This window comes from Nannospalax galili, unplaced genomic scaffold, assembly GCF_000622305.1.
Source record: "Nannospalax galili isolate Female #2095 unplaced genomic scaffold, S.galili_v1.0 scaffold120, whole genome shotgun sequence".
NCBI classification, from domain to species: domain Eukaryota; kingdom Metazoa; phylum Chordata; class Mammalia; order Rodentia; family Spalacidae; genus Nannospalax; species Nannospalax galili.
The window spans coordinates 1,910,264-1,928,980 of record NW_008350324.1 but is presented as its reverse complement, the minus strand read 5'-3'; the positions used below and the strand labels follow the sequence as shown (position 1 = coordinate 1,928,980).

General features: G+C 41.6%; 1 protein-coding gene and 1 pseudogene across 1 annotated transcript in view; one reads left to right on the top strand and one right to left on the bottom strand.

The window, feature by feature from the left end:
• Positions 1–949: 949 nt before the first annotated feature.
• The window catches only part of Med13l (mediator complex subunit 13L), a 352,308-nt gene continuing 334,540 nt past the window's right edge, over positions 950–18,717 (bottom strand). Inside the window, exons 25-32 of the mRNA XM_008847464.3 lie at positions 16,759–16,982; positions 16,447–16,589; positions 12,497–12,655; positions 11,100–11,276; positions 8,376–8,530; positions 5,444–5,605; positions 3,758–3,870; positions 950–2,196 (exon numbers count right to left, since the gene is read on the bottom strand). Of these exons, the coding sequence (XP_008845686.2) occupies positions 2,064–2,196; positions 3,758–3,870; positions 5,444–5,605; positions 8,376–8,530; positions 11,100–11,276; positions 12,497–12,655; positions 16,447–16,589; positions 16,759–16,982 (1,266 nt within the window). The 3' untranslated portion in view covers positions 950–2,063. The remainder of the gene's footprint in view (positions 2,197–3,757; positions 3,871–5,443; positions 5,606–8,375; positions 8,531–11,099; positions 11,277–12,496; positions 12,656–16,446; positions 16,590–16,758; positions 16,983–18,717) is intronic.
• LOC103745531 lies at positions 8,584–9,074 on the top strand (annotated as a pseudogene).

Genomic DNA, 18,717 nt, shown 5'->3' with positions numbered 1-18,717 from the left:
TTCACACAGAAGTACATAATAATATTTTTAAAAAATCTATTCCAAGTCATTTATTTTTGCAAAAAATGTATAAATATGTCACCAGCTTTTCTTAACTTAAAAAACTTAAATAAAAGACACCAGATGAAACTACCCTTTGTTGCCTTCTTTTAAAATTTTTTGTAGGAATTTTTGTGTTTTTTTTGTTTTTTGATTTTTTTTTTTCCTTTTTCTGCTTAGAGTTGGGTTTCTAGGGAAGAAAAGCCCCTGCATTAAAAACAGCCCATTTAAAAAAAAGAAAAAGAAAGAAAAGAAAAGAAATTCAAAGTTCTGATGAATTCTGGGAAAAAGCAACCCCAAAGTGGTAAAAGATTACAAATATCTACTTTACAATTTGTCCTTTCAGCAAGATAATTTTATACAAGTTTACAATCTCCATCATCTTATGCTCTTCAAAAGGCCTTGAGAATTTTCCTTTCTGGTTAAGAAAAAATAGCACTGCAATATTTTTAAAGTCAATTTTACACTGTACACATTAGATACAAATGGTTTGATATAGCAGATTTTTTAACCTATACATTGCGAAAGTCGACCCCTCCCCCTTCAGTTGGTGGAACAGAGAACAATGACAATTTACAAGTTATTTCTCTGCTTTTACGTTCCCACCACACATTTTAATATAATGTTTTAAACGTTAGATTATTTCAAGAAAAATACTTTTACAAAATCATATCCTTTTTTTTCTTTGTTAATAACCAGGACATGGAAGTCTCTTGGAAGAACTTTTAAATTTGCATGACTCCCCACGGATGCCGCGGGCTCACTGCCTGGGCTGTCAAGGGGCTCTGGGAGGCTGGTTCACACCTACCACCCACAGACAGAAACATACAACACAAGGGTTAGAAACAGGGTCTCAAAGACAACCCTAGGGCCTGGAAAGGGGAGTCAAAAATACTTCAATAAGCTGTTAATGCTTTAAAAAGGCATTTTTTTTTTTTTTAAAAAAAGTCCCACCACAAAGGCTCAACTTCAAGTACTAATTTAATGGTTAAATTGTAATATTTCTTTGAAATAATATTCCTATGGTCCAGAAAAAATTCACCATATTTATAACTGATTTTATGAGCAAACACTTTTGGTTGTGATATGTACATGAATCCCTCCTGATCTAATGAGAGACCTGGCTTTCAGTAAGAATTCTCTAGAAAAGGTATTTCCATGTGACTGTATAGAACTGATAAAGGTCCCTGCCTCTACACTCTGGGATGAGCCTGACTGCCTTCAGTATAAAGCCCAATTTGTGTTTAACAAAACCTACTGCTGGGTGGTTTTGAATATATTACTTCTCAGGCATGATCTCCACAGTTTGTTTTTACTCCATTTCCAGCTTCTAGGACAGAGGTATGTAGTCAGAGAATCCTATGGTGGATTGGAGCTGGGTTTCAGCTACTGTACCTGGTCCTCGAGAATTAAAAAAGTCACAAAAACCTGATGACGAAACTAAAAATAAATAAACAAAATGAAGCTGTCTCCAGATCTTTTGTATCTACACAGGTATGAAGTCAAACAAAGCACTCCTGCCAGTCTGGTTAGGAGCACCGGGGAGGTGGAAACCCCAGTACTAAATTGTATACTTGAGCTGGCTCTAAGTTACAAAACGTCCCAGGTTTTGGAGTTCAGGTAACCCACAGGCCATCCACCATTAGCTAGAGGATTACATCCAAAGGGCGGGGCTGCCCTCATTTTTAAACAGAGGCTGAGAACAGACTCTTGTGCAAAAGGACACGTCTTTTCTGTTTCTCTCTTAAGCCACCAACAGCCACCACTTCCTGGGGACTGCATATATCATAAACTGGCTCAAAGTCACTGCTTATGGAAGTTTCCAGGTCCTCATGAGAAGTGTCAAGGAGTCACTGTGGTAATGAACACTGCAGAATGGGCATGTGCCTCCTCAGAAGCTGTCACAGTGCAGGACTGTGGAGAGTGGTCTGGAGAAAAGATTGGGCATTTGCAGAGTGGAGCAGGTTCTTCGGCCGAGGCTACAGGAGAAGGAACTGAGCCAGAGAGAACAAGTGCTTTTCCCATTAGAGTATATTCATGATGGCATTATACAACTGAGTGAGCACCACAAAGTGGACAGGAAGGCAGGAAGTGCGGTCCTGGGTGGCCGGATTGCACGTGAGCCAGGACAGGGCATTGTACTGCTCCAACACAAACCTGCCAAAAAGAACACAAAAGATCAGCGAAGGGGCCGAGACAGAAGTCAGGGGCACTTAGACTAATGCAGTCCACATCTCAGTGGGCAGAGGGTTGCAAAAGACTGTTTCTTTAAGACCTATAGTGTCCACTGTTAGGAGACCATTGAACAATAAGATGAGGCAGGTTTGAGTCAAGATTTGGCTACAGGTACAAAATATGCAGTTCAATGATTCAGTAGTATAAAGACCATAATTAAAAGAATTACTTCATATTGGTTATATGCAAAAAATGATAATATTCTGGAAATGTTGAGTTAAATATTCTGGACATGTTGAGTTAAACAGCATTTAAAAATTTTAGCCAACAATTAGCTTGCCAATTTCTTTATATTTTGTTGTGGCTATTGAGAGAAAAAAAATGCTTTTGAGAAAGACTGTCAGATTGGCTTGCCCCAGCCTCTTGAGTGCTGGGATTATAGGTGATCCACCACACTCAACTTGAAAAAATTTTAATTAGCTAGAAAGCTCACATTTTGTCTTCCATTAGAGGCTCTAGGAGCCAAATTCATGTTGATTAGGTTTCTGTCTAGCTCTTAATTATCAAATCATAAGCTAGAAAACACCAGGAAAAGTTTATATTTTCAAGGCACAGGATGAATTTTTTTTAAGTCAAGGTCTTGAGGGTGGGGAGATGGCCAGTCTGTGATGTGCCTGCTGCTGTGCACACACTGTGCAAGCATGAAGACCTGAGTTTTTATCCCAGAACCCATATAAAGACCATGTGGCAGTGCACAGAGCTGCAGTGGTGAAGGGTTCAGGGAGATGGATGGTAGAGAAGGAGAGTCCCTGGAGCTCAGTGATCATTAGTCCCCCCACTCAATGAGCTCCAGTGAGAGATACTGTTTGAAAAATTAAGGTGGACAGTCATCAAAGAGGACACTGGCGTGTGACACCCCTCCCCTCCCCATAAACCCACAGGAACTTATACATACACCACACAGACAGAAAAACAGGGTCTTGTGTAGTCCAGGTTGGGCCTCTGGCCTTGAACCTGCTATGTAGCTGAGGATAACCTTGAATTCTGATCCAACGCTACCTCCCAAGTGCTGCGATTACAGGCAGGCACAGCTACCAAGCCCACAGATAAAATTTTGTGGCCTACTGAAAAACCAGTGCAAGAGAATGAGCTCCCACTTTTGGAATGGATTTCCCAACACAGAATTTGTACTCTAGTTGATTGTAGCTCTATCTATGGCACAGAACATAAAGTGTTTTCAAGGCAAAGCAATTTCCAGGCACTGTCTTCTAACTGTCCCTCCACCCCGGATCCGACATTTCATTATCCTTTGAACAGAAAGTGAAGCGGATGTTCTGTGCACCTTCCTGTCTATGTGAGTTAAGTCCATACACTGCCCTGTTGCAGCACATGTAGGGACAGCTGCTCTTAGGGCTCATTAGACACTACTGCTGCACAAAGCAGCATCTCAATGAGCACCATACTTGCACTATCACATCATGGGAAAGCAAAAACAAAGGATCATTTCAAGCTGGACTACTGTGTTGCCTCAGTTGGAACCCACCTTAAAACATCAGATGTCGTCTTAGAGTCCAGAGGGTGTGGAACCCTCTGAGAGTTCCTGGCAGGGAGAAGTTCGTCCATCTGTGCTACAGAGATGTGGTGATGGAGTGAAGCCTGTTAAGAACAAAGACTATTAGCCTCCACGTACAGAAACACACAGTGCAGAAGAAAGCAAGGCCTACAGCTACCCATGCATGTGTCCCTGTGTCCTTGGAAGCCAGACTCGAGTGTGCCTGTGGGCTCCAAGCTGCTCAGTCACCTCTGTCTAACACAAATAGCAACACAAGCTAGTGTTAAAAACAAAGCAAGCTTCACGGGCTGTCCTCCTGTTGTAACCCATTCCATTTTGCTGCTTTAAAAAAAAATGTGTGCCTGTGTGTGTCTGTGTCTGCATGATGCAGTGCATATGTAGAGATTAGGACAACTTTGGGGAGTCAGTTCTCCTTCTACCATGTGTGTCCTGGGGACTGAATTCAGGTCATCTGGCTTGGCAGGTAAGCACCTTTACCCATTGAGCCATTTCACCTGACCTATTTTCATTCTTCAATGGCCAAGCACACAGGAAAACTAAGGTTCTTATGATAAGGTAAGGTTTAGTGTGCTCTCTCATCAAGCTGGAATAATTGCCACTACCTATCATTCTGTTTTGAATATTTTTCCCTCTGGATTATTTTAAAATAATGCCAAATATTTTATTACTTTGCTTGTAAACTCCATAGGTATCTATCTCTAACAGATTAGAACCTTTAAAAACAGTATAAATACTGTACACGATAAAAATTAACAATGATTTCTTTGTATCAACTAATAAGCCATGTACAATTTTCTCTGATAATCTTTTTATTTTTTTTCCTTCCCCCTAGTCCCAAGGCCAGTCTGGCAATGATTAAGTGATATGCTGGTAAGGACTCTGGAAGGTCCCAGCTTGGATATGACTGGTTCCACTCTTGTGGTGCTTTGGAGCATGTTCTGCCTTCCAGATTGTTCACAAATCAGTCATGAGATCCAGGGGGCTCAATTAAGAATGCATCTCTGGAGGTAGGGCAGACAAGAACAGGATTTACAACTAGGGCTAAATCCTGAAATTAGATTACATCAAAAGGTACCTCACTTTTGTTGTCCCACATGCAGTAATGTGAATGTGAGGAAGATCCTCTCAGAGTTTATTAAAACACTAAAATATGTGGGCCAGCAAGATGGCTCAGTAGGTAAAGGCATTTGCCTCCAAACCTGAGGACCTGAGTTGATCCCTAGAACCAACTCCAGAGAATTGTCCTCTGACCTCCACATGTATACCATGGCACACAAGCACATGTGTGGACACACACAAATAAAAATTAAGCTGGGAGTTGCAGCAGACACCTTTAATCCCAGCACTTGGGAGGTAAAGGCAGGTAGATCTCTGAGATCAAGGCCAGTTTATAATCAGTTCCAGACCAGCACAGCTGCATGAGATTGTCTAGAAACAAAACTAGATATATAAAAAATTTTAAAGCAATAAAATATGTAAAGACACAGTCCATAAATACTTTAATTTCTGTCATTTTCAGTTAAGAAACTAGTGTTCTACTAGCTTCAAAAGGTGCCAGCTATCTTTCTGGTGTTTCTCAGCACAGTTCTGAACACAAGGAATTGTTTCCATGTACTAACACCATTTCTCACAAACTTCAAATGACATCAAACCAACCTTTAGGAAGAGAGGGCACTGGTTCTGTGCCTGGGGGCATGATGACCAAAACCACTGGGGGAGATTCTCAGCTTTGGCAGTTGACACAAAATACCCGAGAGCCAGAGGCTGCTGCTTGAGTTCCTCCGGTGCCTCTCTAGAAAGAAGCCGCTCACCCTGGCTCTGCAAAACAAGGTCCCCCAAGTACAATCATCATTTATCTCAAAGCTTACACAAATCAACTTTCATCAGTTCGGTCTGAACACCACAGTGACTAGTACCCCCTCTGGCAGCCCTCGTACTAGAGCCCTTGGTGACCAAGCAACATGAACAGGGAAGGTACTGTCTCTGCAGCACACTCAGGCATCTGACAAAAACTATGGCACAGCAGAAGATACCAATTAAACTGAAGTCATCAGTCAAGTAAGCACTGTTTTCTACACAACACAAAGTCTGCTCTGTGGCTTTATGACACAGCGCACGAAGATGGAAAGACTGTAGTCTTCCACAGCTGAAGGTCCGACCACACTCAGGTGTTTGTATACCAACAGCCACCAGAAACCCAGGAATGCACCTAGCTGTCCATCTTCACTAACCTGCTAATAGCACGGGAGCCACTTTCATTGGGTATCAGGAATGTAAAGTGTGCCTTTAGTGTAAGCAATAATACGTAGTTTGTTTTTTAATGCCTTCTGTTTAGAGGGAAAATGTTCCCATCAACTGTGATTCTGAGTGAACTAAAAAATTAAAATGTGCTGGAAAAAACAACCAGCCAAGGCATGGTGACACCTGTAATCCTAACACCTGGGAGTAGACCTCATGCTCTAGCATGAGGATCAGGAATTCAAAGCTAGCCTTAGTTATATAGAGAATTTCAGGCCAGCTTTGGCTAGGTAGAGAATTCCAGGGTAGCCTTAGGTACATAGAGGATTTTAGGCTAGCTTGGGATATGTGCAGTACTGCTTTTGAAACAAACATTGCTGCCACTTTGAACACACTGGCTCTCCTATGGAATGTCTTAACTGGCGACCAAAGGGTATTGTGCTGGGTAGCTTTAGTTGTCAACTTGATACATCTGGGTAGAGGGAGCCTCAACTAGGGGATTGCCTCCATTGGATTGGCCTGGGGCCATGTCTCTGGGGCATTTTCTTGATTGTTGAGTGATGTGGGGGTAGCAGGCCAGTAAGCCACGTTCCTCCATGGCCTGCGCTTCAGCTCCTGCCTCCAGGTTTCTGCCCTGTGTTCCTACCTTGGGTTCCTGTGACCCAGGAGAAGTAAGCCAAATAAACCCTTTTCTCCCCAAGTTGGTATTGGTCAGAGTGTTTTGTCACAGCAATGGAGAAACTAGAACAGGTGTTCAAGAGTTTTGAAAAAGGCAAAACAAAGCCTCTTTGAGTCAACTGGATAGAGGTGCTTAGGATTTAAAAAGGCCTCTGACTAGTTGGAGAACTGGGCTGTTGCAACTGCAACAGTCAGTTATAGATGTCTGGCTTGAGGCTCCAAGAAAGGAACAAAGTACAGAACACCTCTACTTCTTATAAAATGACTATTACATCTCAATGGCCAATCCTATTATTAATGGAGAAAGTAAATTACAGCAATAGGTACAGGGAGGTAGTTGTTGTTACCTCCGTTTCAGACAGCAGACACAGGTTAGGAAAGGTAAAGCAGGCTTGCCCAAGGCTGTGAGGCCAGGATGCAGCAGAGCCCCATTCAGTGCTGCTCTATGGACTCAGGGTGTACATTCTTGACTGATATACTGCCTGCCACTAGAATTCACAGAAATACTGACTTAAAATGAGCCAGTATAAATGTGTGGTTTTTATTTTTATCAAAACAATCTCCAGTGAACAAACTGTCATTACCTGGCAAGTAACTGTAAAGGAAATACAGACATTTAAAATCTCTTCCTCCTAAAAGGGGCTTGGGGTCAAGTGGTAGCATGAGGGCAGTCGAGTCAGCTGCCTCATGACTCAAGTTTTAAATCTCTTAATCATCCTTCAGTGAATTCGGTGCTGGCAATAAAGGTCTCACCTGACAGAAAGCCAGGTCCTTTCAGCCCACTTTTGTGTCTACAGAAGTCAGTGTGAGCAGGGCTGCTTGTGCTTGTTCAGTTGACACCAGCTATTTCTTAATGACTTAACTCCTTAATCTCATAGAGTTTTCAACAAAGGTACAATATAGTGAAAAAGCATGAGTCACCTGGCTGGAAAACCAACTTAACAGGAGCTGTAACACAACTCTTGAACTTTTAAATCTTCTATCACTCTGCATAAGAGACCCTGATGTATTTAAAGGTAATAGTAGTTCATGAGTGCATAGCATTAACCTGGACATTTCTGTAAAACCTGCCTCCTGGTGGCTCTCGACACTCCTGCGGGTTGGCTGCAGACAAGACCAGGGCTGAGTAAGAATGCGTGTGAACACAAAAAAGGCACAGCCAGGCTCCTTGCAGAATAAGCCATATTCAACAGTATGCTCCTCAACTCCAGTTACTGTGTATGCTGAAAGAATAGGGCTACTGAGTTGCCTCTTACTAAAAGTCACTATTTGAGAAAAATATAAAAAATTAAAATAAAAACTAATTCTTGTTCAGAAAAAGAATCCATAAAACCCTTTTAAGGGGTGCAGGGATGTAGAACACCTGCCATGACTTAGATCCTCAGCTCTCCAACTTCACCCCCCCCCAAAAAAAAACTCCAGAAAAACACCCAAGAATCTTACATATACAGTAGGAATAATTTCCTAATAAAGTTAATGCACCAGGAACAGTTACACATTTCTTTCAAATTCCTGTTCTTTCCAATAGACTGGAGAGTTGTGCCCCACACTTAACTCTGATGCCACAGACCTAAACAAGAGTGGTGCATGCAGTCAAAGGGTCATTTGTGATGAGAATGATTTTCCTGAAGGTTGTGGTTATTCTCAGCAACCTCCTTTCAATTGTCCTTACCCGACTGTGCTGGAAGTGGGAGCCCACACCGATTCCAGGAGAGCCCGGGGAAGGGACTGGGGAGGAATTGGGAGAGGAATGGAGGTTCCCAGTCATTAATATTCCAATATCATTGTCCATATCATCTGGGAACGGAAGGTCAACAAACATATCATCTAGAGGGGAGAAAAAAACACCCAAAAGTTAAAAATAAAACCCATACTCCCGGCATCCTGGGTCGGCGCAGCCATGGCGGCTCGTGTCCTTTCCGCCTCTGTCCGCCGCCTGCCCGCGGCCTTCGCTCCACTGCCCCAGCTTCCCACGCTCGCTCTGGCCCAGCCGCTCAGCACCGCTCTGTGCCCCTCGAGGACCCAGAGGAGGCCTGGGGCTCCGCAGCGGGCCTTGGCGCTCCGCAGGTGCCAGGAAAGGTCACATATTTGTACCGCTAATATAGTGACGCTCCCCCTCTGACATTAGCGGGAATCAAGGACCGAGTTCTGTATGTGTTGAAACTCTATGACAAAACTGACCCAGAAAAGCTCTCAGTAAATTCACATTTTATGAAGGACCTGGGCTTAGACAGTTTGGACCAACTGGAGATCATTATGGCCATGGAAGACGAATTTGGGTTTGAAATTCCTGATATAGATGCAGAGAAGTTAATGTGTCCACAAGAAATTGTAGATTACATTGCAGATAAGAAGGATGTACATGAATAAAGTAGCTTTGGGCTTTGTGAACAATTAGTTACCTAGTAAAAACCAGAAGAACCATGCACATAATTTACTCAACTAGGTGAAGGTCTCTTAAACTAAAGCAAGTGATGGTCTTTCTGTATGTCTATTACTCAGACCTCAATGTAGAGCTATTTATAAAAAAAAAAAAAAAAAAAAAAAAAAAAAAAAAAAAACCCATACTCCCAACTTTCCCCACACCATTTTTTGCTAATCTATGACAGTTATGGACACAGGACTTAATGATTCTTGATGAGTGCCTACTGTATGCAAGTGCCATGGACTGTTCTTTCATTCTGTTCTCTCTCCAGTGATCTCCTAATGAAGTAATGCCACAGTGGATAACTAAAGACCATCAAAGAAAATCCCCACTTTTAAAGTCTCTAAAGACAAAGATGGCAAAACAGCTAAAGAAGCAATTTAATTATTACAGAGTTAAACTCGACACCATCCAGTGACACAGTAGACTCCATCTACGTAACCTATTAGTACCTAAAGGACTGGAGGCTGAATGACTTCAGGTTAACAGGTGTGAACCTGCCCTGACGTGGGAGAAGCCCATTCCAAAGCAGATCAAGGCAGTGTTCATTAAGGAATTCTCTCCACACTGCAAAAGCAAGGTGCCCTCAGCAGAAAATTTGGAAAGAAAAGTATCAATGTAAAACCAATACCAATAACCCAAGTACCACAATCACTTTGCCACCAGCCTTTCCTTTCTCAGGCATGTTCTTTTAATGTGCTCATCTTACATATAAACTTTGGTATCCTTTTTCCCTCCCCACTCAACAAGAGTAATGCTAATAGCTGTTAAAAATTCTTCAAAAGCAGTACCAATGGATGCACAAAATTGAGCATTTTATGGTTTATGACTTAAGCAATAGCTGTAATCATTATTAAACAATGAGAATTAAGAATATTCCATAAAGAATAATCAAATAGGGGCTGGAGAGATGGCTTAGAGGTTAAGAACACTGGTTGTTCTTGCAGAAGACCCGGGTTCAAATCCCAGCACCCACATGGCAGCTAACAACTGTCTGTAACTCCAGTTCCAGGGGATCCGACAGCCTCTTCTGTTCTCCAAGGGCATTGCACGACACGAGTGCAATTACCTACATGCAGGCAATACATGCATACACATAAAATAAAAATAATAAATAAAAATATTTTAAAAAGAATAATAAAATAAGACATTGCTCTCTAGCAAATTACAATCTCAAGGGCTAGCTGAAGGTGTATTTTCTACTGTCATGGTGTCCACACACTCAGATCAGCTTAACAACTATGCGCAAGTACAGGCAGTTGTTATTTTTGCCTTTTACAAAAAATAAAACAAAATACCCAAGAAAGTTAATCATCCAAGAGGGGAAAATTATTTATTTGGTCTTGATGGTTAATTTTGATTGTCAATTTGATTGAATTGAGATGCATCTCAGCGATTAGTGAAACACGCTGGCTCATGCTCTCCCTCCCTTGTGTTCGTTCTCTTTTCTCTCTCTCTCTCTCTCTCTCTCTCTTCTCTCTCTCTCTCTCTCTCTCTCTCTCTCTCTCTCTCTTGCTCTCTCTGTATGTGTTTCCACTGAGCATCATTATTTACTAAGGGATAAGGGGGAAACCTGCCCTGAATGAAGGTGATACCAGCCCATGGGCTGAGGGCTCAGATAGAAAAAAAAGTGGGGAAAGGAGAGAATGAGCAGCAAGTGTTCTTTTTTCTGCTCCCTGGCAGCCATGTGAGTTGCTCTGCTCTGCCACAACCTTCCCTTTTATGATGGACGGAAACCAGGAGCCTAAACAACTTTTTCTCAGATGTTTTGTCAGAGCAACGCAGAAGTAACTAATACAATACTGTACAGCAGTTAAAGCTTTAAAACCTAAAAGATGCTCAGACCTTCAGTCTCCCCTCCATGTTTCATGAGCTCCTCCACACAACACAGAACAGCCTGCAGTGGCCAATGGCACCAGTCTTAATCTGCCCCTATTTGTGAAGAAGATCCTCCCTACCATAGGAACTTACCATTGTTGGGGCTGAATCCATCTTCATTAGGATAGTTGGCTGGAGCCACTTGGATGGTTGATGATGTTGGGAACACCAAGATGTGGGTACAGGAAGCATCTTGAGGAGTGTTCAACTGAGACGACTGCATGTTCAGTGCAGTACTTCGGCCAAAAACAGAGCCCATTGTGACAGCATCTTTAAAAAGGAAGAGCTGTGTCAGTTTACCCTGTGCAGTAGTGAACAACCCCACAATGAGTTTGCAGAGGATCTGAATAGGAGTGGCACACATCTAGTACAGATCCCATGAGGGCATACATTCAAAGTTGGGCCCAGTTGCTTAAGTATCTAAAAAAATCCTGACTCAGAGCAAATAACCCTAACCCTCAGATATCCTAACCCTTATTTCACACTGGAAATGTTAAAATAAACTTGGAATGGGTCAGCCAAATATTTTTTTAATTACTTGTAAACTAACCCCAATGTTCTTTCCACCTATGGAATCACAATCTATAAAACACTGTTCCCCTAAACAACAGCAAGCCTATAGAGATGGTACCATCCAACTAATGTTGTCAGCACACTATGAAGTGCTCACTACATGGCAGCTTTTGTGCTTAACTCTTTATTCATACCTTCTCACTGAGTAATCATACCTACCGTGAGGTAGCAACTATCATCCCTACTATACATTAAGTAAGGACAGAAGCATCAAGAAGGTATGTAATTGCCCAACCTTGGCAACCAAGGCAACTTAAGGGGCAGAACAGTACAGCACAGGACCTTGCACTGGACCCTGTCCTCATACACAATTCTACTGATTTCTCACAGGGAGTGGATAGAGTCCAAAGATATACTGTATCTGGATGTAAAGGACAGATCCTAAAAGTATAAAATTGCTTAGTTATAGAATCAGAAAACAGCTTAGCTGCTGCTTTTAAAAAACCAGCCATATTTTTGCCGGGCGTGGTGGTGCACGCCTGTAGTCCCAGCACTTGGGAGGCAGAGGCAGGCGGCTAACTTGCTAAATGCTTTTCGCTTCTTTTCTTCACTACCCATTTTCAACATCAGAGAGACTCTAAAAGCCTTTTTTAGGCCCCACACCAATTTCCACTTTAGTAGATTTTTGGAGCATGAAATCCTAATGCTAAGAGTTTAGATTAGGTAACACTCCCTAGCTATGGCTTTACAAGCTTCCACTCACACCCAGAACTTCATCTCTCCCCCAAGCTATGGTCAACAAAGATAATTTAATACTCCTTTAGGAAGAGACGAGATGGTTTCCACTTTCTAGTTCAAAGAACAAGCTCCTCTTAGAGATATGCAACACTAATGCCCCTCTACGATTGTCTGTGGATTTAAGTGTGAGTGGACTGAACTCATATAATAATTAATGAAACTGAGAAGATGAGACTTACCTGGCATCACTACAAAGGACCCTTGAGGCTCCATGGCAACCAGGCAGGCACTAAGGATAGAAGGAGAGTCTGCGGCAGAGATTCCACACACCCGGCACACATCCTTCAGCTGTTTGCTGATTGTCTGTAGTGAACATTCTCCAAGGAGGATGCTCCAATCTGAAGTCAAATATCAAAAACCGCCTTTAGAAATTCATATAGATGTGAGGTTTCTGCAAGTTTTGCTTGGAAACTTAATTTTCATGATTGGACCCTAAAGGGAATACAGCTTTCTATATTTAGCTCCTTCCTTACTACAAAGAAAATGTTGCTTGACTTCTATTACACTTCTTTAACACAGAAACAAAGGCCTGCACTTCTGTAGGTTGAAGTCATGTCTAGAATGACCTTTGAAGGGCCTGCAGCAGATCCTGACAGATTCAGATTATTAAAGTGGCTTGACGGTAAGGATACTGCTGGTTGATCTAGCTATTCTCTTCCTACTCAAGGTCTGATTCTTTCAATACCCCATTAGCCCCTTTTGTTTTATAGAACCTTCCTTAGTCCCTTTGACTATGGTAGGTGCTTATTTCCATCAAAGGCAAGCAGCAGCAGCAGAAATAAAGGGAGCTGTTTTTAGACTAACCAAAAGAGCTCCTAACAGGTAACAGTGAGAGGTTCTCCAAATACTGCCATACTAATAGGCTAAACTGAAAGCAGGTAGCACTCTTCCTTCTAATACTACCTCAAAACAAAAGCACTGGGTTTAATCAGAGAACTTCTGAGGGAAATTTCTCTGATAAGTAGAAAGCACTGTTTGGACTTCCTGAATGTTCATGAGGTGTGAACTATTATTCCCAAGCAGCAAACTACTGCCATGCCAGATCTCACTGACCAAACACTACTCAGCTACAGGGCTTCTCTGTGGCCACAGAGTTTTTCTTCAAGAGCAAGTGAAAGGAAAAATGTTTTTATATTCCCAATGAACCTCAAACTAAAGTGGGGGAAATAAAGTGGCTGGAACATGAGGACTATATGTTTAAAACTACAGAAGTTAGACAGATGTGATCTAAATATTGAAAACAAGGTAAGGACAGGATATTTCATTACAAGCACTCTGGAGATAGAGAATAGAAATTCACAAGGCTGACTCTGAAGCTTTAATCTGACACTGTGCTAGAGCAATGTGACCATGTACAGACCATGGCTTCTGAGAGGAAAGAAGCACAGATCAGTGAAGAGATTTCCTGTCCTCTCTGTCATTCCTGAACGTGCATTTCCTGTCTTTTCCTGTCTTTTGATGGCTTCTCTAGCTATACTTACACACTCTCTAAGGGATAAGGAAGGAGAACGTGCCCCCTCCTCACAATCACACAAGGAAGGAGAGGTGACTAGATGACTACACATTCTTACCCCCCTGCTTCTCTTCTATTATGCTTTAACCTTCCCAAGGGTTATGAAAAGCTGAAAGCCTTTAAGAAAGAAGATTGACTAAAAACCAGACTAGGGAGGAAGACAGGAAATCTGACAGAAATGAAATGAGGAATCCCCTAATGTATCATCCCTCCAGGCTATTGAGACAAGATTACACTGAGTATCTTAAGTATGATGCTCTTTAAAAATGAGAAGCCCAGGGCTGGAGAGATGACTCAGCAGTTAAGAGCACTGGCTGCTCTTGCAGAGGACCTGGGTTCTATTCTGACCACCCACATTGTAGCTAACAACCATCCTAACTCCAATTCCAGGGGATCCAATGCCCTCTCTTCTGACATCTGTGGACATTGCACGACATGAGTGCACTTACACAACATACAGGTAATACACTCATACACATAAAATAGAAATAAATATTAAAAAATGAGAAGCCCAAATATTAAAAGTATCAAATATTACTAAAAAACATTTTTTAATTAAATATATGCTTAAGTATCTTGTTGGATACTTATTATGTAGTGTTTGTATGTATACACTGGTAGAAATCCTGAAAATGAGACAATACAACTCTATCTTGCTTTAGGGGAAGGAAGTTACACTTAGTGCCTATCAGTGGTTTCATATCAGGAAAACCACAAATATTTCCACATCTATTTCCTGTAAACAAATACAAGGTCTGGTATAAACTACGGTCTGAGGCCAAATCCTACCTACTACTTGCTCTTGTAAATAAAGTTTTATTCACATAGAAAACTCTCATTTGTGTAGGTGTTGCCTTATGGTTCTCTGACTTCACATTAGCAGACCTGTACAGCTGCCACAGTAATCACCTGGTCTGCAAAGTCAAAATTACTCTCTTGCCCTTGACAAAGAAACTTTGCTTACTCTACTGTAGTTTCATCTAGGAAACCACCAGAGCTCATTTATGACTTAAGATTTCTTGTTTCTATGTGCAATCTTAGGAAAAACCCCTGCTGTTTATAACGTATACTGAACTTCTAAATATGTCATGAGCTAAGGCTTTTAAAAATGAATCTGTTACGCCAGGTGTGGTGATGCAGGCCTTTAATACCGGCCCTTGGGAGGAAGAGGCGGGCAGATCTCTGTGAGATCAAGGCCGGCCTGGTCTACATAGTGAGTTCTAGGAGGGGTGGGGCTAGGGAGATCCTGTAAAAACAAAAAACCTAAGTAGCTAGTTACACTGGACAGGAAGTGAGTCAGGCAATGCGGTCAATGGTGGTCAGTGGCATTACACACAGAACTTTCAGTGCTTCATGACTAGTGATTATGCTTCTGACAGAGAACATAAGCAGTGGTGGATAACTGGGGATACAGCTAAAAACATCTGTTCTTTCTTTTTCTCAGAAAATTAAAGACCCTGATGACAAGATAATGACCTGCTCTTATATGTCAGGACTTGCCCTTTGAAACAGGGCTGTCTTGCTATGATGCCATCAAACAAGCTAGAGAAACACAAAACACATCAAACACCAAAGGAACAAATAAACTGAGGGTTGTTCTTTAGAGCATGTGTGTATGGTAGATGTATGTGCAAGTGCATGCACCAATGGAGGCAAAAGGTCAACACGGTATGCTTCTACTGTTCTCCACTTATTAAAGTTTTATTATTTTCATTTTAAGTATATGAGTGTATTGCCTGCATGCATGCAAGTGCACTGGTACCATGCAGCACCCTTGGAGGTCAAAAGAGGCTGTGAGATCCCCTGGAACTAGAGTTAAAAATGGTTGTTGGCCACCATATGGGTGCTGGGAATTGAACCCTGGTCCTCTGCAAGAACATCCAGTGCTCTAAACCACAGAGTCATTTCTTCAGCTCCCTCCACTTTATTTTTTGAGACAGGGCCTCTCATTGAATCTGGAACTCACTGATTAGCTTGAATGGCTGGCCAGAGGGTCTCTCAGATCCTCCTGTCTCTTTTTTTTTCCTAACATAGGTGCTAGAGATCTGATTTCAGGCCCCCATGCTTGTAGAGCAAGCATTTTACCCACTGTGCCATCTCTCTAGCCCTGAGGCTGTTCTTACATATGACTTTAAAATATCTACAATCTCTGATATAAAGATGTCTTAATCCTGACTTATTCTTTTACTGTCTTAAAAGGTAATATTAGAGACTTAAATTTACTGTCATTTTTATACTAATGAAACACATCTCCTATTTTATATTTAAATTTTTGTTTATAAAAAAGAAAACTTAAAAAAAAAACCAAAAAACCAATGGTTTATTCCTTATATGTAAAGCTACCAGCTGGATGTGGTGGTACATGCCTCTAGTCCCAGCACTCAGGAGGTAGAGGCAGGTGGATCTCTGCAAGTTTCAGGCTACCCTGCTGTACTGGTGTAAATAGCGAGCTCCAGGCCAGCCAGGGCTACATTGTAAGAATATGTTCTTTGTTGTTATTTTTTTTTTTTTTTTTAAGGTAAAGCAAAAACATGTGTCAGTCTTTTTGGTGGCTTTAAGACACCCCTCCCCCAACCTCCTCTGCCTCCTGTACCTGCTGCGTTGGGGACTTCTCACCTTTAAGCTCCCCATGGCCAAGACGCCCCAATCGACCGATTACAACTCTCCAGGGCAGAGATGTCATTTGGACAATCCCCAGGCACCATTCCCATAACTTCTGCAGCCCAATCTTACGTGCAGATACTTTACTCTTCCGTGATCTAATGGAGAAAGAAAGAGGAAGGGTTCCTATGAATCAGTTATCACTTAGTAAGACATACACAGTATAGTTCTGAGCACACTCCCATTTGTCTCCATCACATGAACAGAAGCTAAGTGCAGAAAGACACAGCATCAGTTTACACATGACAGAACACAAAGGTCTCTCACCTGCTTGGTAAAGCAATATTTACAACACAGGTCTCTAATAATTCCCCATGGAGGTCAGTGCAGGAAGCCAAAAGCCAGCGCTGGTCGTGAGACAGACAGTAGCCTACGAAGAGCACGTTGTACTTCTGGTTGGCCTCACCAAGGGTCTCTCCCAGCTCTGTCTGCTTGTCTTTGATTGGTGCCAATACAAAGGGAGGGGAGTAAAGCTGGATTGGGCTGGGCCGCTGAAATTAAGATCAAAATCACCATCAACACAAAGCCAATCAGGTTAATGTTTACAATAAAACCCAGAGCAACAGCGAGGGGAAGCAACAGGGAGGAGTGGCAGTGGGCTGTTCCCCACCCAACCCTCTCCCCAGGATGAAGCATATTAACAGCAATGATAGCACAGACCACAAAAGATCCTTCGGATGCTGTAATATGGAGGTTTGTGGCTTAGTTGGTTTAAGCACCTGTCTAGTAAATACTATAAGCTGTGCAATATTTGATTAAAAGAAATTATTATTTTAGAAAGTAAGTTGACCCAATGTCCTTAGGCATTAGGAAAGTGAAAGCACAAGATAATTATATATATACCTCCACCAGAACGCCTGACACAACTAAGACAGAATATGAAATAGCGTGAGATACATGGAAACGAGGGCAGACAGCAATGGCAGTGAAGTGCTTCTGGGGAACTACCTGACCGTATCTGCCTAAGCAAAACAAATAGATTCCTGTGACTAGACATGTACATGTATGCACACATGCTTCCCTAGACCAGGTATAATAGTATTCACAACAACTGTCATCATAATAGCTCTAAGCTGAAAGAAATCCATCAACTGAATAAATAATGTGATAAGGCACACAACTGGAATATTAAACAGCAAGAAGAATGGAAAACTACAACTACAACCAACAAACAGATGAAATCTATGTATTGAGGAAAGGATCTAGACACCAAAGAATATAAAGCATATGATTCAAACGTGAAGGTCAAAAACTGAAGTGTGTCATTAGAAGGCTGATTACTATTAGTGACCAGAAAGAGACATAAAAGGGGTTTCTGGATGCTAGAGATATTTTTGTTTCTTGTGCTTGATACATACATTTTAATTTAAAATTAAACTCTGCATTTGTAATTGAGTATTGTGTATATATTTTATGCTTTTGTGTGATTATGGAAATCAAAGAATTAGCTATTATCTAAGACAAATATAAACTGTGACAAAACTTAATTTTTGTTTACAGCTATTATATACACTTTGAAAGTTAATAAACTATAACTATAATGGATTATCCTTTATAAGCCCATGTCACACATTCTTTATTTCTAAATTTTATTTATTATTTTATGTGTATGCGTGTATTGCCTGTAAGTAAGTGCATCAGTGTCATGCAATGCCCGCGGAGGTCAGAAGAAGCTGTCAGATCCCCTGGGACTGGAGTTATAGACAGTTGTTAGCTGCCATGTGGGTGCTGGGATTTGAACCTGGGTCTTCTGCAAGAACAACCAGTGTTCTTAAGCATGGAGCCATCTCTTCTTTTTTTAAAAATGTAAAAATGAGGGCTGGTGAGATGGCTTAGCAGGTAAAGGCATCTGCCTGAGTTTGACCTTTGGGACCCACATGGTAGAAGGAAACAACCCACTCCTGCAAGTTGCCCTCTGACTTCCAAGTGCACGTGTGCATGCATGCGTGCGTGCGTGCATGTGTAAAAATTTAAAAGAAAATGTAAAAGTAATTTTTCCCATGCTGGCCATCTAAGTGTAGGTAAATAGTCCAGATTTGGCCCACAGCCACAGGTACTGATTTGTGATCTATACAACATGAAGCACAGTGATAGCAGAATGACAGAATTTTAAACCTAAAAGAGACAAGAAATTGTCTAACTCAATTCATTCATTTTATATGTTAAAAATTCAGACCAAGAGACTTTAATGATTTTCTCCAAATTGTAAAGCTAATCTATCACTAA